A 21,620-nucleotide genomic window follows, 5' to 3' on the forward strand; every position below is an offset into this window, starting at 1 on the left:
CCCATGCCTGGAAGTGTTCAAGGCCAGGTTGGATGGGGCTTTGAGCAACCTGGGCTAGTGGAAGGTGGAACTAGATGATCTTTAAAGGCCCCTTCCAACCCAAACCATTCTACAATTCTATGTTATGCAGCCATACTACATGACTGGGACTTCTTATTCTGCATCCCTTGTTTCAGTAGAAATTCACCTTTGCTGTTTTGAAGGCAAGTGCACATCCTATGTTGGTCATTCAGTATGAAAACCTACATATTTCTTTGCTCTTCAGCCAGTTTCAGTGCAGTTCTTTACTACAGCATTTTCAGAGTTGCCATCTTGTTCACTTTCCGCCTCTGCATCTAAGGCTTTCCTTGCAAGAGGTATACACCTGTGTCAGCAGTGAGACAATACAATAATGTTCCCTTGGTATTGCTACAGAAGCATCGAAAACACAAACCCATGTTTGACTCGGCTTCTCTGTATCTCTTCAGAGAGAAGTTAATAACCTTTTAATTCTTAAGCTAGCTGCTTAAAGCTGTGTGCAGCTATTTACAAGTATTTAGAGTGAAAATGTGAAATGCAGCCTGAAGATCAAAGCAGAACTTCGCCAAGTACGTTACTGTGCTGGGTCTGGCTGAGCCCCATAGCAGCCCCCATAGCGCTGTGCTTGCACTGGTAGCCAGAGAGGTGGGGGTAACACACCGGTGTGTGGCTACTGCCCAGCAGCGCTCGCACAGCATCAGGTCTGCCTCTTCGACCTTCTCCCCCACCTCACCAGTGGGCTGGGGGTGGGCAAGGTCTTGGGAAGCGACAGAGCCAGGGCAGCTGACCCAAAGTGACCAGTGGGATATTCCATACCATATGGTGTCTGCTCAGATATAAAAGCTAAAGGGAGGAGGAAGGCCATGGCAGGGCATGACACACATTTGTTATTTACGACATTTGTCCTCCAGAGTACCTGCTAGGTGTACTGAAGCTCTGCTTCCCGGGAAGTGGCCAAACATCACCTGCTGATGGGAAATAGAGAATAACAACTCTTGTTTTCCTTCGCTTCTGCACACACAGCTTTTGCTATTGCTTCATTAAACTGCCTTTATTATGATACACAAGGGTTTTTTTCATTTGATTTTCTCCTCCCGTTCTGTTGAGGGGAGTGATAGACCAACTTGGTGGGCACCTGGTGTTCAGCCAAGGTCAACCCACCACAGTCACACATCTCACTCTGGCATTAGAGAACTTTGTTCAATGCTCAGTTACGCTTTGACAACATGTCCATCTCTATACCTTGCCTTACAGTGAGCACTGCAAAACGCAACATGTTACAAAACCTTAAAAAATTGCTGTTTCATAGCTTGCCTTGTGATTTTCTGGAATGCCACCTTCTGCCTCCACCCAAGCCACTCACCCAGAACACAATCTTGCTGGTGAAGGGCAAGGCTAGTTCAGGTCCATTCCACTGTGCAAAAGTTAAAATACGCTGACAGTCTGAGGGAACAATCAAGAGAAAGAATCTAAAAAATTTGGTTGGTTGTTACCTGAGCTGCAGAATTGATATGTATTTATGAGTAGGTTAATAAGGATCTACTGAATACATAATTTATTATTGATAAACCTTCCCTCGAGTAATATTTACTAAGATAGATCATCCTAAATCATTCTTCCATATTTATTCTATATTTTGTAACTGCTAGAACATTTTATCGATGTAGAGCAAAACAAGCAGTCATAAATGTCATTATGAACCCTTAAGTTATATAAATTAGAAAGAATAAATCAGTACAGCTTCACGTAACACCCATGTTATTTATTTGGAGCCCATTTTATTTCTACCAACCCCACATGACAGGCTCCCTAAACTGATACAGGTGCATCTTCTGTTTTGAAACAAGGCTATTGTGTCAACTACGGATTTCAGACATATCTTTCACAGTGAAAGAATGAATGCTGCCTTTTTAAAAAAGATTTTTATTACAGAATATTCAGCAAGCTGTATTACACAGACTTATCTGATCTCATTACTGAGTTCAAGTGCCATCAGTCAAGCCAAACACACACTGAAAAGCATATTCTCTCCGGTCTAATCTGGGTGAGGTCTTATGAACTTTGTATGCACACAACTCATGACATGCAAAGCCCAATCAAGACCATAATACATCTGTCAACTGCAATATTGATGAAACCCAAGGTATCTGCATATCAAGAAATAGCAAGTTCAGCACACAAGAAAGTAAAAATTTTGCACAGCTTGCACAACCAAGTATATTACTCATTGAATCACTAAAAAAAAGTTGACTTTGTGCTTCACAGCTAAACTGTATACAGCTCAATAGTCTTGTTCACTGAACCACGGGCCTGACAACAAGTCTTTGAATGGCACGCAAAGGCCTAAATGATTACAGTGTAAGATAACAGTAAAACTGTTTATTCCATTTTTCATTATGATGGCTCAAAAAAGACAACAATCCTATTATTATTAGGACCTATGTTCAAAATCTTATTACAGAAGTGTTTCACCGTCACCTGCATTTCACCTGCATTGTCTAGCCCGACTAGAAGGAACATGGCAAATATGCATATATATTGCAAAACAGTTTTGTTTAATTTTTATTTGTAAAACATGAGTTTCCAAGCAGATTTAACCAGAAATTATTCACACCCTCAAACTCATATTGCAGACTTTCTTTGAACGCCTCTATTTAATATTGTCCTTTATTTCAAAACAGAGCTCCAGCAGAAATCACTGTTATTTAATACTTATTGAACAAAATAATCTGTACTCCCACAGCATTTAAAGTGACAATTACACTGTTGCAAATATGCATTGCATAGTTATCTGCAATTTTTTTTTGCAGATACTCCCTGGCACTCATTTCAATAAGCCAACCATCACTTCACTGATATCCCACAATTTTCTTGCAACCAAGTCATCCATGGCTTTGGGCAGGAGCTCTTCCTCTTTGCAGTCCCCAAAATATTTTCCTGACACACCTTCAACATCATGAGAAGAGGCCAAAAATATAGTAGTCTGGGCTCCTTCCAGAGGTGTTTTGAAGAAAGCCCATGACACCAAGTTGAATAGGGGTTTTGCCAGCAAAGGAATATTCACGTATCTGCCTAGATTTGTTCTGACAATCCCAGGATGAAGTGAATTGACGGTGACTCCTGTCCCTTCTAACCGACGGGCTAGCTCCCTTGCGAATAATATGTTAGCCAGTTTACTCCGACTATAACAAAAGCTTTTATTGTAACTTATTTCACTGTTCAAGTCTTCAAAGTTGATCTCTCCATATTTGTAAAGCTTTGAGGATACTACAACAATCCTGCTCGGAGCAGAATTTTTGAGGAGACCCAGAAGAAGGTTGGTGAGCAAGAAGTGACCCAAGTGGTTAACACCAAATTGCATCTCAAAACCATCCTCTGTCTTCATGTACGGACACTGGAATACCCCTGCATTATTTATCAGAACATCCAGCCTTGGCTCTTCCTTTAAATAGGAAAGAAAAACATTATTCAGTTTTAGAATTGTTATGCAAAACATACTGTTATGCTTAACATTTCTCATTGGCCATTGTTAGAAAGAAATGATTTCATTCCTGGTTTTCTGAATTGCAACTTCCTGATATTCTCTTAAAGCATTGCTGAGAAAAACCTGTAAGTTGAACTATCACTAAACTGAGTACTTGCCCACAGTAGGATGCAGGTCTGTCTCTACTCTTAACAGAGGCAGAGAACACAATCACCTGCTTCTCCAGGAGCATCTTTTTCTGTATCAATTCAGTGATAATTTACCTTTGTGGTGCATTTTGTTTTCCTCCAAGAAGTTACCTGGTTCTTGCACTGCAAAAGGACACATTAATTTATGGCAAACCTTAGCCATAGGCAAGGGGTCCGTGGTACAAAAGACATGCAATTGTGGAACAGAAAGTGTTGGCTCAAAGAACTAATCTCATGGTTGAAGAGAAGCGCTTACATTGTAGACCCACCATCTCACTGGGGGGATGTAATGAAAAACTTTGCAAAACAATGTTCTCATGATTTGAAACACTGTTATTTTAAAATCAGTAGCCGTCATTGTGCTGCTTGGTGAGAACTATGGAGCAGAACTCATCATGCAAAAGAAACATTCATATTTCATACTCAATTTGAGTCTAATAGGACTACTCAAGAACTAAGGGACTGCAGCTTGAGGTATTTATGACATGCTCAGCACATGCTATTTCATGAATCAGTATTCCGGTTCAGGTAGGTAGAACACAGACTCAAGAAGGTATGTTACACACCACAGAATCAGGGAACATAAGTAATTAACAGAGAAGGGGGTATGGATAATTTAAATGTATTATACATCATGCACTTCCTGCTCCAGCATCCACTCAAAAATTAAGAGCTCTCCAATTTACCCAAAGTGGTAACTTTTTCAAAAAATACAGATTAAAATAAGTTCCCTAAATAAGCTCCAAATTCAACACTTTCACCCACCTCTGACAAAAGACTGTGAAATTATCATGGGAAATTTATGCTTGCATGAATCAGAAGCAAATGTATTCACTTTCTATGAAAAGCAGCATGAATTTTCTTTGCTGTTAATTCTTTAAACCCAACACAGGGACTGGAAGACAAGCTGAGATAATTTTGGGTCATTCTGATGATAAAAATAGAGAACTTCAAAATTAATTTTGTACCATTTGCCTTTTATCTGAATGCAGTTAGCAGCAATGATACAAAGAGAGCAAAACCCAAATCTGCACTTAGCATTCAGTTAAAGATGCTGGCATCTGATCACACAAAACTTCAAGTACTTCAACCTGAGACTGATTTCCATGGGACTTGAGGTTGCTCAATATCTCATATAATTGGGTCCCTGAGGCATGATCCAAAGAGCACCAAACTCACTTCTCTTCACCCAAAGAGACATAATGGCTACTATCACTAAACCAGGACAGCACTGAGGCTACTCACTAGATCTGCTCACTGAAGTGATACTGCTTTCCTCTTTAAAGAAAAATACTGCTTGAGAAACTTCCTGCAGCATCTGACTGCAGAATTTCTTTTGCAAGACTTAACACTTCAAGAAGCAAGATCTCCATGTGCGCTACTGACACTCCTATATTTAATAATCTAGAGTAATCTGATCAATGCCAAGCAGGCAGCTACTATAACCAAATGCAAGAGTGCACAAAACATTGCTTTGATGGGCAACACTGCTCCTTGTAACTTCTGAGCTCGCTTCCTTTTCCTCCATTTTTCTGTGGAATGCTCCAACACCTCAAAGTGTTTTATTTTTCTGCAGTGCGACTAAGGAGTGAAAGATGCAACTGCTTGCAGTTGTGCAGAGGAAAGCTCCCACAATTTAAGTTAGGTGGTGGGAGTCCATTGTTTCCCCATCCTGCCAATATTTAAGTTTTCATCTCAAACAAAAAAACACAAAGGCCCCCAAACCAACAACCCCCCAAATAAACAGCTCTAAAGAACCATAGGTTAGAGAAGATCAGTAACATGAACTTGGGTCAAATGGCTCTTGAAACTATTCCTTGAACTCACATCCCTTGCCATTCAGCTGCTTTTGGAATTATTTTGAAAATGAAAGTTAAAATGCAGATGTCAGCAGAACCCTGCAGATAAAAGCACTCTCTTCACCCATTTCTCACTTAAAAGTCACTTGCATCTGCTTTACCAATAAACAGATGCTAACGAATTCACATTTTGGGATATTTTGTACTATAAAAGATGTAATTCTCAGAAGTTAGACAGCATATTTCTTTTTTTTGTATGTTTATAATGCCTGTTTCGTATATGCATATTTTCCCAGAACACTGAAGCAAGATTAGACCTTATCACTGGATTCTTATGTATGAATGTATATGACTACAAAGAGCCCCTCTACAGAACTTAAAACTTGACTTTTTCCAGACATTTAAGTTTTAGAAAAGGTATTTGGAAATTGATGCAATAAAGTTGCTCCCTATTCCCCCCTGCCCCCAACAGCATCTGGGCATCTTTGAAGTCCTTCACAAGCACTTCCCTGAGCAGCAGCAGGACATACTATTCCCAGGCCTTTGCATCTCATGGGTCAGGTAGCTAGATGTGGTGAGATGAGTCCCAAACAACACTTTTCATGGAAATTGAGTAATGCCTCCAGCTGTGCCTCCCTCTGCTCTCTGGTGCCTAATAACACTGTCAAAAGCATCTAGTGGCATTTCTGTCAGGTGAATCAACTGGATGTCCCTGTTCTCCTTACACTCAGGTTTTCAGGAAATCTGCAGAGACTTTATTATATATTCAAAAATGTTTTCTACTGAACTCATTTAGGACTGGCCAAGAGATTTAAGATGGGGGGCAGGGGGGCAGACATTGTAGGTGACAGTCTGAGGAGGTGGCAGCAGGATGGCTGAAGCTGTGAGCAGCGCACTCGTGAACTTTTATTTCTCTGGAGGCAATGCTGAACTGTTAACACCAATTTAAAGTAACAACGGTAGTTAGGGTATAGTTATTTAAGAGAAAAAGGCTGGTACACCACTCATCTCGTACAGAAACAAGTACTTCATTTTCAAAACAGGAAAGGACTAGGCCAGGCCAAACTAGCACAAACATTACCCTTCCAGGTGCCAGCCCACGGCCAATTTACTTCTACCCTCCCTCCAAACGCTGCGGTGAACCCTGCAGCAACCCGCACCGGGCCGGGCCCAGAGGACGCCGCCACCGCCGCGCTGCCACCACCCAGCAGCTCACAGGGCCCGGGGCCTCTGCGCCGGCCGGCGCCGCCCTGCACCTGTCGGCAGGCCCGGTGGGCCCGGTGGGCCGAGCCCCGCGCCCCGCAGCCGTCCCGGCCGTACCTGGAGGACGCGGTGGCAGAAGGCGCGGACGGAGCGCAGCGAGGCCAGGTCCAGCTCCCGGACCACCAGCTCGCCTCCGCCCTCGGCCTCCGCCCCCTCACCGAGCTCGGCCCGGATCTCCCGGGCCGCCCGCTCGGCCCGCGCCCGGTCGCGGCAACCCATGATGACGCGGGCCTGCATCCGCAGCAGCTCGGCCGCCGCCGCCCGGCCCAGCCCGCTGTTGGCCCCCGTGATGATCACCGTCTTGCCCCGCATGGAGGCCCCGGCCGCGGCCCGGCCCGCGGCCCGCAGCCAGCGCCAGGCAGCCAGCAGCACCCCCCCACCCAGCGCCAGCGCCGCCGCCGCCGCGGCCATGCCGGCGGGCCAAGCGCCGCCCCGCGCCAGGGGCCGCCCCCGCCTCCCCGCCCGGCGCCGGGCTGCGCTGGCATTGGCCGGGCGCGCCGCTGGGCGTTGTGGGGACGGCAGTCCGCAGCCCGGGGGCCGCGCCGGGCGGGGCTGCGGGGCCCGGCGGCCTCGGCGGCGTGTCCAGCGGTGGCTGGGTGGCCGGGCCGGCCCAGCGTGGTCCCCGAGGCAGCCCGAAGCCAAGCCGCGGGTGGGGGGCGGCGTGCTGCTTCCTTCCCTGGCTCGGAAATCCGAGGCGGCGGCCCGGCCTGGCCCGGCCCGGCCCGGCGGCTGCCCGGAGGCCGCTCTGCTGGCGGGTGCAGTGTGCCTGGGGCTGCGCCTCTGCGCTGGAGCTGGCAGGCACAGAATGGCCGCTTAAGGCCCGAAACGTCCGAGCCGGTTCCTGGTTTTCACCCGTTGCTGACTCCTGAAGTGTGGATGGGTGCAGGCTGGGAGAGGGCCGCAGGCCTGGCACAAAACCCGGCCAGGGGCTGGTCCAACGACTTCGGAATTAGGAGACAACTACATGAATGTAATGACAGAGGGATGGTTGAGTTCTGGGGCCCAGGAGTGTTTCCAGGGAGCATTTAGTTTGCTAGTAGAGGTTTTACCAAAATGTTTTCTTAATACTTAGCAGTTTCACATAGAAGACTCCACCACAGGAAAACGGATATTAAGGGCACCTATACTATTTCAGTACCAGTCTTTGAGTCTCATGGCTGATTAAATACTTCTGCAAAAGCCACATTCAATTCTGTCTGCCTTACGTCTTCAGCTTGAGATGCAGAGGCTGGGGCAGTGGTTGTGGGGGTGCCAGGGAGCACTCCCAGCACAGGAACGCAACATCTCTGCCATCCTACGGCAGCAGCAGTCTGCGGCAGAGTTTTGGCCCAAGGCTGAGAGCTGGTTAGGGCACTCCCACAGCCCATGAGCTCCTGCTAGGCAGTTTGGAAGCAGCCATCCTGTTCTGGAGAGTTGGCATACAGGTGGACTTGTCCATGTCAGCTAGCTTTTGTGCCAGTGAAATGTTCTGGGAAAGTTTAGGGTTCAAGTGGGGCAAGAGAGTATGTCAGAACAGCACACTGAGACCTACCCCCATGCTGCCTTCAAGACCAGGTTTCTTTCTTTGGTATTTCAGCAGGTTCTGTGGCTCTGGCTCGAGTTGGATTGTGTGTTTAGCAGAGATGTTAGTACATGACCAACCATGTCCTGATAAAGCATCTGCATGTTGCAAGCAAAAGTGATGGGCTACTGGGTAGGGAAGTACACAGAAGTCATTATGGCAGTATCTGATAGCTAATCTAGGCTTTAAACATACTGATGAGCTGACAGTCCGACCTGCTGAACACTTGCTTCTAGGACCAACTTCAGCTGAGTAATACTAGCTTAGATGCAGCCTGTTTGATGTAACCAAATTTAGTGGACTTCAGGACTGAGGGGGTCTGTCCCATCCCAGCCTGGTAGAAGGGAGGCTGCTTGCAGAACAGATGTGTACGTACATGCACTCACCTCACAAGCACACTTGCAATCACTGGTCTTAAATATTAGCATGGACCCTTGAGTACATCCAGTATCTATATCCAGAGATGCTAGCACCAGCTTTGACACTGGGGTTTTCCAGGTGCTGGTCTATGCCTGTTCTCCAGTTTGAAGTGTGGCAGTGGTTCACATATGCACATAATGTGGATCCCTGGAATAGCTGGTTTATCTGGTAGCTTGCACCCAGACTGGGTCTCTCCAGTTTTTGGCACTGAGACCCTTGGGCCCCTCACACCTGCCAACTTAGTTTTGAATCCTTAACCCAAAACCTGTTTTCAGCCATCATATTCATGTCATGTCTCCAGATCCTGCCTTTACTAATCCCAAACTTTGATGAACCCACCCAAACCAACACAAACCCATCCAGGGAGGCAGAAGTGGCCACTGAGGTTCCCCCACTCAGACTCCTTTTCATCCTAGCCCTGGGAGAGTTGCTAGCAGAAATGTATATAGACAATTGAAAAGTATCTGAGTTTTGGTCAACAGCAACGTAAGTTAAAAAAGGTGTTTGCCAAAAAAAAAAAAAAAAAAAAAGCCAGTAAGAGTTCAGTGTGGATATAGGAATAATATAGGGACAATGACTACTAAACAACATGGATCACACGATAGAACAACATGAGAGAACAAGGTCAGGATCAGGACTAGGGACAAGCATGCAGCTGAGTAGAGTCCAGGGGAGACAACAGTTTGTTGGGGAGCCCAGAAACAAGCTTGGCTTATAAGGAGCATGTCTTTGAGTCAAGACCTAGCACATTTGGGGAAATGAGTAAGAAACTGGGGGAAAATTCCTTTGGGGGCGAATTAGAGAGAACTGGGACCTAACAGAAGTACAGTATTACCTCCAGGGTACTACCATACATCACTGGGCATGCGATACCAGTCAGTAACAAAAATATGTATAACTAGTCATACAAACTCCACCTAAACGTAACTGGTCTTGGACTGAAATAAGTCCAAAAGGGGGGAATTGTTGTCTACACTCCCAAATTACCAAACCCTGATTTAGTGTTCAGCTGTATGTTATACATTTCTGTGAACAAAGTTTAGGTCAAGCTGACCCACTCTCTGAACTCCAGACTGATGAACAAAAGGATTTCTAATCAAGGGAGTCAACCGTGGGAAACAAATGGGGAAACAGACAGGGGAAAGGACACTATTATCTAAATTATCCAGAGAGAAGCCTCTAAGTGAGAAAGTTCTGGCCAAGCTGATAAGGTGTTGCATCCACAGAAAATTAGTTGAAAGTAGGACAAAGGTAATTGTGGTAATGGGGGATTGTGACCTCCAACACAAATAGCTCCTCTGAAAGAGGGCAGAACCCCGCTTGGAGAGCGTGCGAGGTTAGTGAAACATTTCATTAGTGCTGTCTGAGGATGCGTACCAATTTACATTAGAATCAAGAAACTTGTATCCATTCCTGTGTACGATGATGAATATGCAATGTGCTATGAAGCATTTAAAGTGGACAAAGGAGGGGAGAAGTTAGGGAAGACTCCATTGTGACTTTTGGGATCGGTCGGTGGGCTGAACCTGTCTTCTCCCCCATAGGGATGCCTACTGGGTAAGAACTTTATTCTATGACTAACTCATGCTGGCTGTGAATAAGCGTGTTGTTTTAAGCTTGTTTTGCAGTGTATTATCACCAGCAGTCTTTGAACCTTATTCTGTCACAAACTTGCATTTTGTATAATAAAAATCTTCAGCAGAAGTTCATTTTGTATAAATCTCTGGAGATTTGAGTAGTTGTGATAAAGGATTTGACTCAGTGATGCTGTCAGCAGGGGTCCCTCAACAGGTTAGTCGAATCACACACACATACACACGCCCAATACAGTGGGCTGTCAAAACGCAGGTAGCAGACAGACTGGTCAGACACAAGGGTCTTGTCTTTCTTGCGAAACGGACAGGCTGATCAAATACAAAGGGTTCGAGGAACCCCTTCTTCTTAATGTGACGGAAACCCAAGAGGAAACCCATGAACCATCAGGTTTCTTGTGGCTGATCTGGACATGATAACCATTTGCAATAGTAACCTCCCCTTAACTGTCACGTGTTGACAGTGCCCAGTGTGTGTCCCCATCACTGCAGTCTGTTTTGAGGCTGACTTCAGCTCATGTTATAGCTGATTTTTCTGGAAGTATCCTTACTACCCCTATCTGTCACACTTCTCAGGCAGTTTAAGGGCTCTATAGGTACTATATCTAAACACATTGGATTCACTGAGAGACCTCTTCTATCTTTGTCTTCACCACAGAAAACTCATTCTCTCTTCATTCTTGGCTTTTCAATTCATCATGAGACTCATGGCTACACTAAAGGGTATTTTAAACGGGCCACACTCTCACATATGTTTGTGACATAGATGGCTTTTGGCATCCTTAACCTGATGTAAGAGCCATAACAAGTTTGAAGAGTTCTTCCATATGCTCTGTTCATAGTAAATCATATCTTTGGGAGATGTTGAAGCCATGTCCACCTCTGCTGCCTAATGACCTTACAACCAAGGACCATGAGAAAGGGACAGTGGTTGCCAACAAGATGCCAAAATAAGAGAACCAGGAAATGCCGTGCTAGAGGAACTGCAAGATATCCTTCCGGTGGGAGGAGAAGAATCTGTATTCAGCTTCTGGCAGTGGGGACTCTGGCAGTCATCTCTGATACACCTACTACTTCAGAAGACTGTGAATATGTTGGAAAGGGCACTGCCTCAAGGATTCTGCCTGGGTTCATCAGTGGTCAATCCAGCCTTCAGCACAAAGAGCATTGTGCACAGGAGCTCATGAGTGACAGCAGTCAGAAGCTGCTCATCTAGGCAGGGATGACATACACATTCAGATGGTGCTCCCATCTAGAGGAATGACCCTCTAGTACTAGGTGTGTACAGATCAAAAAAGATGCAGGAACTGGAACTCCTATGTCCTGCCAGTAGGTTTGATTTTTGCTCTAGGTGGCCGATTGGAAATATAGGTAAATGAAATGGAGCAGATGATTCAGTTTCCAATTTATTCACTGATTTACATGCTTACTCTGTCAGGCATGAGACCTTCACCTCTGGAGTCCCACAGGGATCAAGGATCCCATTAGCCTTTTTCAGTATCAAGCCTGAATTTCTATGTTCAAATGAGAGTCAAGTGCCAGCAATATGTGCATAGCCTATATCCTTTATATTTTCCTGCACCCAACCTCTATAGCTCTCAGAACGCATGGATGAAGAATGGTTGATCCATGTTCTGCTTCAACAAGGCAGGACATGTGTTACTGAAATTTGCAGCCATGCTTTTGTGGTGAAGGTACACACAAAATTCCTATTCCAGCGAAGGAGTATTTTTGGATTCCTTGCTGTTCTGAGCTCTCACATAAAAACATCTGCTAATAAAATTTTCTATAATCTCCATTTGGCGAGGAAACTCTATCCCATCCTGGCAGACAATGACCAGGCCTCAGTCATTCATGTCTTCCTTACCTTCTGGCTGGGCTGGGAAATGCGATATGTTTTGGGCACAAAGCCTTTAGTCCTTAGGAAATTCCAAGTACGCCAGAAATATGCAGTGCATCCCGTCAACAATACATGCTGGTGTGAACATAAAAACCTTTCTAATGGTCTCTGTTCGCCTTTCATGCAGGATCAAGGCTTTTGTCTTTGTTTTCAAAGAACTTTGTGGCTTGAACCCAGAACATTTACAAGATGTGTCTGTGTTTCTGGGAGGAAAACCATGATTAATGCAATGAAGGCTTCTGCAATAACAGGGCCATTCATCCGGACAGAAGGGACCAAACTTTCTCAGAGGCTAACATGAGATTCTGGAGTGAATTGCCTCAGGAACCACAGATCATCAGAAGCCTGTTCACCATTTTCTACTCCCACTGCAAAGCACATTCTTTTGGTTTTGTCTTTTCTGGTATAAATACACAACCACAATAAAAATAGAACAGGACACTTGTTCCACTAGGGAGAGAAAGAGGACAACCACCACCTGACAGATGTTAGTTGTGTCATTTGGGTATCACTTAAGACACATGGATGACACTGAGATACAGGAACTTAGCATAAAAGAGGTAGAATAGACCTATGGAGTAAATTTGTATTCATGTTGCAACAGGCACGTGTCCCCTGGAAACCCATTTGAGGTTGCCAAACTGAGTTCATGCAGATCACAACAGCTGCAAATCCTAACTGAATCTACTTTAAAAACAAGCAGTTCCATCAACAGCATTATTTCAGGGTAGATTCTCTGCTGTCACAAAGGTATGCTCTAAAGCTTCAGTCTTTGTCCCAGTCAAGATACTCACAGCATCTCAGACTTCTACCCAGCTCCATGAAATCTGTTGGGACTTAAGTGTCTTTGAGACCTCTAGCGCTCTCTCAAATTTGGCTGAAATGAGTAATTTCTGGTTCTAAATATCCGGAGGAGGCAAGAGACACAGAAATGCTGATTACATAGACTCTGCATGGGAAATTATGCTAACACCTCTATAAATACAAAGGACAATGTTCTGTAAAGCCAGCTTTATTAGAATAGGAAAATAATATAGAAAAATAAAGGGTTCCTGTAAACACAAGATCAGATAAGCTAACATTTCACTGCAGCTGAAACCTTGTAATAACAGACCTACTGAACACATATTTAACAAGGAATCCACCAACAGGTAAACAATTATATGTAAACTGTACTTTTGGTAACTTCAGAAATAACCATCAAGGACTATCATTGCAGCATGGTTTTTGCTATAAATAACCCATCAACAGTATTTTAGAGAAAATATAACTTTTCTGTCTCTCAAAATATGTGTCAAGCTCTAAAACCAGTACAAATCTTTTTCTAATAATCAAACCCACAGTATTAGATCCAAACAGGTAAAAAATCTAAACTGCTTAAAATGCTATTAAAATAACTTTATTAAAAACTTAGCTATATTACAAGTACTTCCTTTAAAGGCTGTTCTAGCCAGAATTTGAATCTTTAAACACAGTGCTTACAGTATACAAATGTAGAGGGTTTCAGACATAACTATTGGTATATTAGAGGCTGGCTGAGTTAAGAACCTTATCATTAATGCTGCCACCCTGTCATGCAGATTTGTGGTATTTCTGAGCAACGCCATAGGGAACATGCGCAGCTATAGTGCCTAATTTCTGTGCTCCTTCGATGTGAAACATCTGGTCATCAAAGAAAATGTGAGGGCGGATTTTCACCAGGACTGGTCCTTTAGGAGCTCCTTCTAGGAAAAGTGTCTCATCAATCTCCAGACCCCAGCTACGAAGAGTATTCAACACTCTGGCTCTAGAGCTTGCTGCACTTCTGGCTGTGACCAGGAAGGTCCTTATGGGACAATTTAATTGTTCGTTTTTTGCATAGAACTTCTTCTGGAGTTTCCCTAGGTCTTCCAGAAAACCTTTCAAAGGACCCTGGGTATGAAATACCAGAAGTATAATTAGTATTTGTCCACAGCTCCCAAAATCATTCTTTTGCTTTCTTCCAGATTGCCAGTTTCATAAATGATTCCTTCCCTACTGCTACGCTACTCAGCAAACTCACTATGTAATCTGTCCAAATAGGTCTGCATCTTCACTAGGAATTCACAAACTGGAAAAAAGTTAAAACCATAATCCTACATAGTATGTTCAGTGGGAAACTGACTCTCACTAAGGCTTACAAGATCTCTTACAATATAAAGTTATAACTATAGTCTTCTTTAACTTCAATAAAACGTTCTTTAAAAACACTTAACTTTTTACTATGAACCATGAGCTGCATTTTTTTTTCTGTGCAAAAACCAGTAAGAGACCTAATTACACAGACATTACCAAACTTTTTCCAGATAAATGACAATATTAGAATTACACACCAATTAAAATAAGTAAATGACAGACTGGGTCAAATCGCAATATACTGCACTGTCCAGTACTTTCATAAATCAAGCTTTTATTCTGAAATTATACCACCTTTAACAATAGCAGCGTTGGTCTTTCAGTTTAAGCTAATGTTTCAGCATTTGTGTTCAGACAAGTGGAATAGTTCTGCTTGGAAATAAGCACAGATATTACTCCGTTTCAATAACCAGAATATCCCACTGTTTGAAATTAACATTACCTACACAATCTAATTAAAAAAAAAATAAATCAATGAAATCGGCAGAAGCCTTTCCTTTTTCTAATGATACAATTAAAATACAACTGTAAATCATTGTCTTATATATGCAGTTCTCTCAGTGAAGCGGGAGATCTGGTGAAAGGGCTGCAACGGTGGGCTCTTTTATGTCAAACATACATTTTAAAGATATCCTTGAAAAAGGAAATAAATAGGGCAAATCAGTTTCCACAAAGAAGAATCACACACACTGGGAGACTGGAGAAACACAGCAGCAATGAAAATTAACAGTGTTTTGAAAACTCACTGATTCAAGAAGTACAAACCTGTGCAAGAGGCTTATTTTCATTCAGCTGTTCATGTTCAAAAAACGTATCTAATCCTTCCTCTTTGACAATCTGTTCTGATTCATCAGAAAAGAGAACGGCATCCCCATCAAACGCCACCCTCAACTGTGTATCCGAGTAAGCAACATCTTTGTTGGCAGTGAACATTGTAGCTGATGCGATACCTGAAAATGAATCAGAAAACGTCAGTTAGCATGTCCTGCAAAGTCATTCATTAAACTGTAAGCAGTTAGGTTCCAACAACTTCTTTGTGGTGACCTTTATAAATGATGAGCAGAAACGACCACTAAAGCTAATTAGTAATGGCTGTTCTGTATCACAAATGCGTGGAAGCTGTCCCACTGACATAACTTCTTAGACATTCTTCCTCTCACTTCCATATAAGAATATACAAACCAGTGTGCTGCAAATAAGATAAAGCAGGAAACTCCAAGGAGACCATTGAATCAAACTATTTGCTACTTTTTAACTCCTTACAGAACACAGAAGTTGTTTTTTGTAAGTTATATCAAAGAGAAGACTGTTCAAACAGAAGTTAATCAGAGGTGAGTAGGAAGTGTGTATGGGAGTTCATTTCTTGTAGCACAGAAGAAGACAGAAAGGTGTGACAAAGGTAGAGAGTGATTGAGTTGTCATCATCAGCAGGCTGAAGGGTCAGAGAGGAACATAAACAGAAATAGCCTGATTTTATTTGTTTAAATAAAAATCCCTGATGAGTTTGCCCAACACAAAGCATTGACTTTCTGCATTTGATAAAGCATCACTACTTTCTGTGAACTAAACACAATATACTTATTTTTTAACAAGCTCAACAGATAACAGAAGAAAGTAATTTCAAACCTGCTTCTACAGCTTCTTGCACTTTTTCAGAGTCTGCTGCGAGGTACAAGTTCGTGAGGTACACAGTCAGGTAACCAATAGGGCTTTCTCCTCCCGTCATACAGAAACGTTCAATTGTTAAGCCTAAAGTAAGAACAGCACAACAAGGTGTGACTCTGCTTCAATACTACAAACCTGTAAAGGAATCTGTGAAAAGGTACGCTAGCCTACAGCTGACAGTAAACTTGAAAAACGAAAATATGTTCACTGTAATTTCAGCAAGTCCGACAATTTAAACTGACTACAATGTTTGATCAGTGCTTCCTCCTTAAGAATTTAGGAAAAAAAAATCCCTCTAAGACAGCAGAGCAACTGCTGTGAAGGTGTATGTATAGGGGCACAAATATCAAACAACAAAAAGTTTAAGGATTTCTTGGAAATTAAGATTCACACCTGACAAGCTACATCTGTTGAACACTCTCTCACTTACGCTGACACCCAAAAATAAATATCATCCTCTGAGGAACTGGTGTCAGTATCGAAGAAGCTGCTTTTAGCAAGGTCAGCACAGGAAAAATAAAATAAATTTATTTTCTTATGTAACAGCAGACAGGTCTACAAGGTAGTATTTATTTTACTTACCGTAGTGATTGATGCTGTTTATGAGTCTCACTCCCACTTGGGCATGGTTACTAGTCATCAGGACAATATCAAATCGTTCTTCATCATCAGGGTATAGCTCAAGAAGCCGGGCATTGACATGCTCCAGCGCCTGCAGGTTAAAAATGTGGAAGTCAACAGACAACTGGAATGTGCCTTGTTTCTTAATCACTGTGGGTTTAGCGATAGGACTGTCTTGAAGTAGAGTGTGAAATACCTCAGTTAACTTGCTGAACTTGTTTTATTCCTTTCTGCTCTGTTGCTCCCAGCAACCATTTGACTGGGTTCATTTGAAAGGAAGCGAGTTTCTCTTACTGAGTTATAGAATTTAACTTTATTGTGGAAATCCTTTTTCTTGGGACACCATCATTATCCAGAATAAATCAATGCACTGCTGAATATTATCACAGTCCCTATTATCTTTTTTTGTGTGTGTGTGTCCACTTGAAACTTGGGCTTGGACTTTCTTGTCCACTTGAAAATTGTTCTTGTGAAATCAAGGAGAAAGTGTAAAGGAATTTATATGTGCAACTACTCACTTTGCATGAACAGATGCAAATTTGGGCCATGTACTTATGCAAAGATTTACTGACAGTTCAGACGGTCAGGTGTCAAAGGCTGTCCTTAAGTACTAGGTACAAAACATATCCTGTTAAACATGATTACCTTGGCAATTTCTAATTGCAGTACTGAATGAAACAGATTTTGATTGATTTGAAATCTCTTTAAAGATATTGGGCTAACATGTTAGGCATTCTTATTTCCTTGACCTTTCAGCTGCCCACCTCTCTCTGTAGCCACCTGTTCTCTCATCTTATTTAGAGTCTTATCCCTTTGGAGTAAGACTTGCTATTTGCTCTCAGTTTACATACACACCTCTGCTTCGGGATCTTGGCCCTTGAATGGAATTCCTTGGGATTATGTCAATAAAGTCAACCACAAAACATCACAGGAAAGCTAGATGGGCTGATTTTCATTAAGGTGCTTTAAAAAGTAGGGCCAGTTGTTAAGAATTAAAGCGCAGATTTCATAATTAAATTCTGGGAATCTAACTTTTAAAAAGCATGGCTACATCATGTAGGACTGTGCTTAGGAAAACTCTGAGTGAGAAGCTAGTATAAGGCCCAGGAAAAATTCTTAGTATGTGGTCATAACCCATTTCTACTGCTAATATGAATTACACTGGCGATTTCTTAAAGTATTAAGAGAATAAGGGGGCGTGGGGGAGGTGATGCCACTTTTTGTCTGGTGCCTGTACACTTTGCAGCCTAAGGAGATCCTGGCCTGTGATTAAGCACTACAAACTTCTAAGTTTCTTAAAGGTTTCAACAAAGGAATACAAATAAAAGTATATTATTTCTTTTTGCCTTCTTTGTCTCCACGGAAGTATCACCCAACAAACCCCTAATTCCCCAGCCTAATGATTCCTATGATTAAGCAATTTATGAATATCTTAAAAAATATGAAGAATTAAAACGCAAATAGCATACTGGAAAGGAACAGAGATCAAGGTGCATTTAGTTGGGCACAGCTAACAGCTCTGCTCTTCAGAGTGTGAGGAGATAAACAGTCAAATCTTGTTTTATATTCAAAGTGAATCTGACACTGAACTCTAACAAATCTCTTGAAAACTGTGCTAGCAGGGCTGCTATCTCTACCTATCTACAGATAGGAAAAGATGCAGTAAATTCACTAGTGAGCCTAGCCTCACTGGTGTATGAAATGAATTATTTTATGACCATGCTTTTATGTTAGAAACACCTTTACAATGCTTGTGTAGTTAATGCTATTGACAGCTATCTCTTATATTTACAACAGCATCAATATTGACCTAAGTAATTTTCCACTTTATATTTCTGAAAAGCGATCGATGTGGAAAATGTTTTACATTCCTGAGACTAAAACTGAAGTAATTAAAATCTACTTTTAAACCCCTGAAGTGTTCTTCCAGAACTCTGCTGTCAGCAAGTATGATTGATAATTATGATTTAATAATTTTTCTAATATTGCTGTGGTAGAGCTTATCAAACGATTCTCAATGGACATAAAATGAACTCTAGGTGGCATTTTTACAAGTCAGTCCCACTAAAACCTGTGTCCCTCAAAACCTGGGGTAGTTTTGGTGGGTTTTTTTGTTTTGTTCTGTTTTTTAATCTTGCTTGCTTTCCATGCTGGAGGCTGTTCACCTTGGCCATTTCTCTTGTGCAATGAAAGCAAAATACTCCATTTCACCTCTGCTTAAATGGTGACTCCGAGCTAGGGGTCTGTTTCTTTTGCTGGTCCTCTAGAACAAATTCCAGGGCGACAATGAAAGCAAAGAAAAATTAATGCTAACAACAACAAAAAAGGTTAATTTCTGAATAAAGCCATTGGATTAATACAGAATCAATGCTGTCTTTAATCGCACTAGTCCTACTCAAAAGTGAGACATAAAAATGGAATGAGGAACTCAAAGGTTTTGGTTTGGGGTTTTTTTTTGGGGGGGGTGGGATGGGGGTGGGGCGGGGAGGTACGTTGCAACAAACGCAAAACCGTTCAGGGGCCTATCTCAGCTGAAAAAGGTCTCGCAAGGAACGGCGCCCCGCGGGCCCCGTGCCAGCGGCAGGTGCCGGCTGCTCCCCGCCGCGCCGCAGCGCCGGGGCACGCAAACCGTCCCGCTGCGGCACCTCCCGCCGGCGCGCAGCTGGTGCGGGCGAGCGCGGAGGGGCGCGGAGCGGGGCCCCCTCGGCCGGGGCGCCGCGGCGCGATGCGGGAGGGGGGCGACCCCCCGGCCGAGGCGTGGTCCCCGCGGGCGGCGGCACGTCCCCGCCGCGTTTTCCCGGGGCGGCCTCATCTCCGCCCTGGGCGGCTCCGGGCTCCTCCTCTTCCCGAAATTTGGCCTTGCGGCATCCCCCGCGCCCCCCGCCCGGCGCGGCCCGGCCCCGGTACCTTGACTAAGTAGAACGCCGGGCCGGGTTTGAGGGTGACGTTCTCGTTGTCCTGCTGGTACTCCAGGTACTTCTCCAGCCCCTGCTCTTCGTAGATCCGCTGCTCCTCCACCAGGTCGAAGAGGGCTCGGGAGGAGACCGCTACCGTGATGGCGTGCTGCGGGTTGGGCTGCGGAGCGAGCGGAGGCTAGCGCCGGCCCGCGGCCCCCAGCCCTCGGCCCCCGGCCCCCCCGGCCCCGGCCCGCCCGCACTCACCGGCCGGGGTCTCTTGGAAACCAGGCTGTCGTAGAAAGCCTTGGCCGCGGCCCGGTCCTGCTCAGCCTCCTGCTGCCGGCCCTCCGCGGCGGCGCTGGGTGGCGGCGCCTCCGGCCCGGAGCCCCTCATGCTGCCGGCGCGGCGGCCAGGCGGCCGGGCAGCGGTTGACCGGTAAGCGGCGGCGGTTGCCGCCCCGCCCCGCTCGGGCAGGGGGAAGTCACCCGGGCGCTGCCTCTCCCCTTCGCTCCGCTGCGCCCCGGGCCCGGCCCGGCCCGCCCCCGGCACGGCGCGGCTCTGGGCGGCCCGACCCCGGCACGGCGCGGCACCGGCCCCGCGGGGCAGCGGCCCCCCCGCATGTCACGTCCCGCGGGGCAGCGGGGCCGCAGCATCGCCCTTCATGGAGGGGCGAGCTGGAGCCGCAGCCCCGCCCCGCGCCCCTTCGGGGACCCCGCGGCGACACCCGCAGCGTGCCCTTCCCAGCGGACGCTGTGACACCGGCCGCCCCCCGCAGCCTCCAGCACTTGCTCTGTCCGCAGCGTTAGGGGTTTACCAGTCAGCCGCAGTGGCTTAGCTGATTTAGCATTAACTGCAACAGATTTCCAGGAGATCCCTTACATAATGTGGCGGTGACTTTAGCAATCAGAATGGGCGGTCACACATGGCAGTGACCTGGGGTCCTGTGTGCCACAGCAACACTGCAAGCACCTTTAAGAAACAGTAGTTTGTGCCGTGATGTTTGGGGGTCTGCAGCACATGCAACAAACCGTTATTCCGCCATGGGGTTTGAGTGGTCCTAAAGCTCAGCATCCGCCCCCGGAGCGAAGGGCAGCATCTAACAGGTACCTCTCTAAAGCGCTCCCAGATGCCTCCGCAGCCTTGCTCATCTGAACCCCAAACTGATGTGCTGCAGGAGAATGGGAAGTGAGGAGGGGGCTGTCTCCTGAGCTAGCTGGCACAGCGGACCTCTTCTGCTTCAGGTAGCCAATGACTCATGGTATTTGTAGGTCATAGCACATGTAAGCACCATCTAAAGGACTCCAACGTTTTGAAAGGAGACTCTAAACATTGCTTCTGACCCTGATCACTGCATAATCTTTATCAAATTGTCAGGTCTTTCTGCCTTCACCCAGTCTCCAAAAAGGAGCATCATTATTTTTGCTGCTTTTGCCTGTTTGGGGTTTTCTGTGTGTGTGTTTTTTAATGTGGCTTCCCAGTAAAAGGAGGCTTATGTAATTATGCCATCTGTCCGTCATTCCCCAGTGATGTTCAGTTGCAAACAAATTTGACAGAGGATAAAGATCTCAAAGAGATTTAAATTCTTAAAACGTTTAATGAGAGTCAATGACAACATGCAATTTGTTGCCCTGCTGGGGAAAGGACTTTATGTGCTTGTTCTGCTATGTAATAGCAAATGAATATTCCCTGGCTGATCTGCCACCTCCCAGTCTGCCACATTGCCTGTTGCCCAGCTAACCAGGGAGGGATCTGGAAGCACGGAAGTGGTGGAAACTGGGAGGTTAAAGTAAATGGAAAATGGGAACTGACCATACTAGGGAAGGGGAAATGGAAATATGAGGTAAAAGGAGAGGTACCAAGTGTAATGTATTGGGAAGATAGATGTGAAAAGACAAGTTAGGATCATTGTATGTGGCAGTTGTCATGGGAAGACGTAAAAGGCATAACACAAATCCAAACAGACCTGATTTCAGTAGCTCTGCTACTGATAGATGTGCTTGTTTCCTTTGAACGTTGATCCTAAATATTTCATTGTAGTGTCCGTACTCAGAGCTGTAG

At 44.8% G+C, this 21,620-nt stretch overlaps 2 protein-coding genes across 2 annotated transcripts; both read right to left on the reverse strand.

Moving 5' to 3' along the window:
• Positions 1–1,921: 1,921 nt before the first annotated feature.
• RDH14 (retinol dehydrogenase 14) lies at positions 1,922–7,186 on the reverse strand. Its single transcript, XM_056344081.1, has 2 exons — positions 6,810–7,186; positions 1,922–3,460 (listed from the first exon to the last, which is right to left on the reverse strand). The coding sequence occupies exons 1-2, from the start codon at positions 7,161–7,163 to the stop codon at positions 2,843–2,845; spliced, it is 972 nt and encodes a 323-aa protein (XP_056200056.1). The 5' UTR covers positions 7,164–7,186; the 3' UTR covers positions 1,922–2,842.
• Positions 7,187–13,221: 6,035 nt separating this feature from the next.
• Positions 13,222–20,366, reverse strand: NT5C1B (5'-nucleotidase, cytosolic IB). The gene is made up of 6 exons (XM_056344080.1): positions 19,827–20,366; positions 19,573–19,740; positions 16,627–16,756; positions 16,006–16,128; positions 15,145–15,329; positions 13,222–14,136 (listed from the first exon to the last, which is right to left on the reverse strand). The coding sequence occupies exons 1-6, from the start codon at positions 19,953–19,955 to the stop codon at positions 13,798–13,800; spliced, it is 1,074 nt and encodes a 357-aa protein (XP_056200055.1). The 5' UTR covers positions 19,956–20,366; the 3' UTR covers positions 13,222–13,797.
• Positions 20,367–21,620: the final 1,254 nt, after the last annotated feature.

This window comes from Falco biarmicus, chromosome 6 (assembly GCF_023638135.1).
Source record: "Falco biarmicus isolate bFalBia1 chromosome 6, bFalBia1.pri, whole genome shotgun sequence".
NCBI lineage: Eukaryota > Metazoa > Chordata > Aves > Falconiformes > Falconidae > Falco > Falco biarmicus.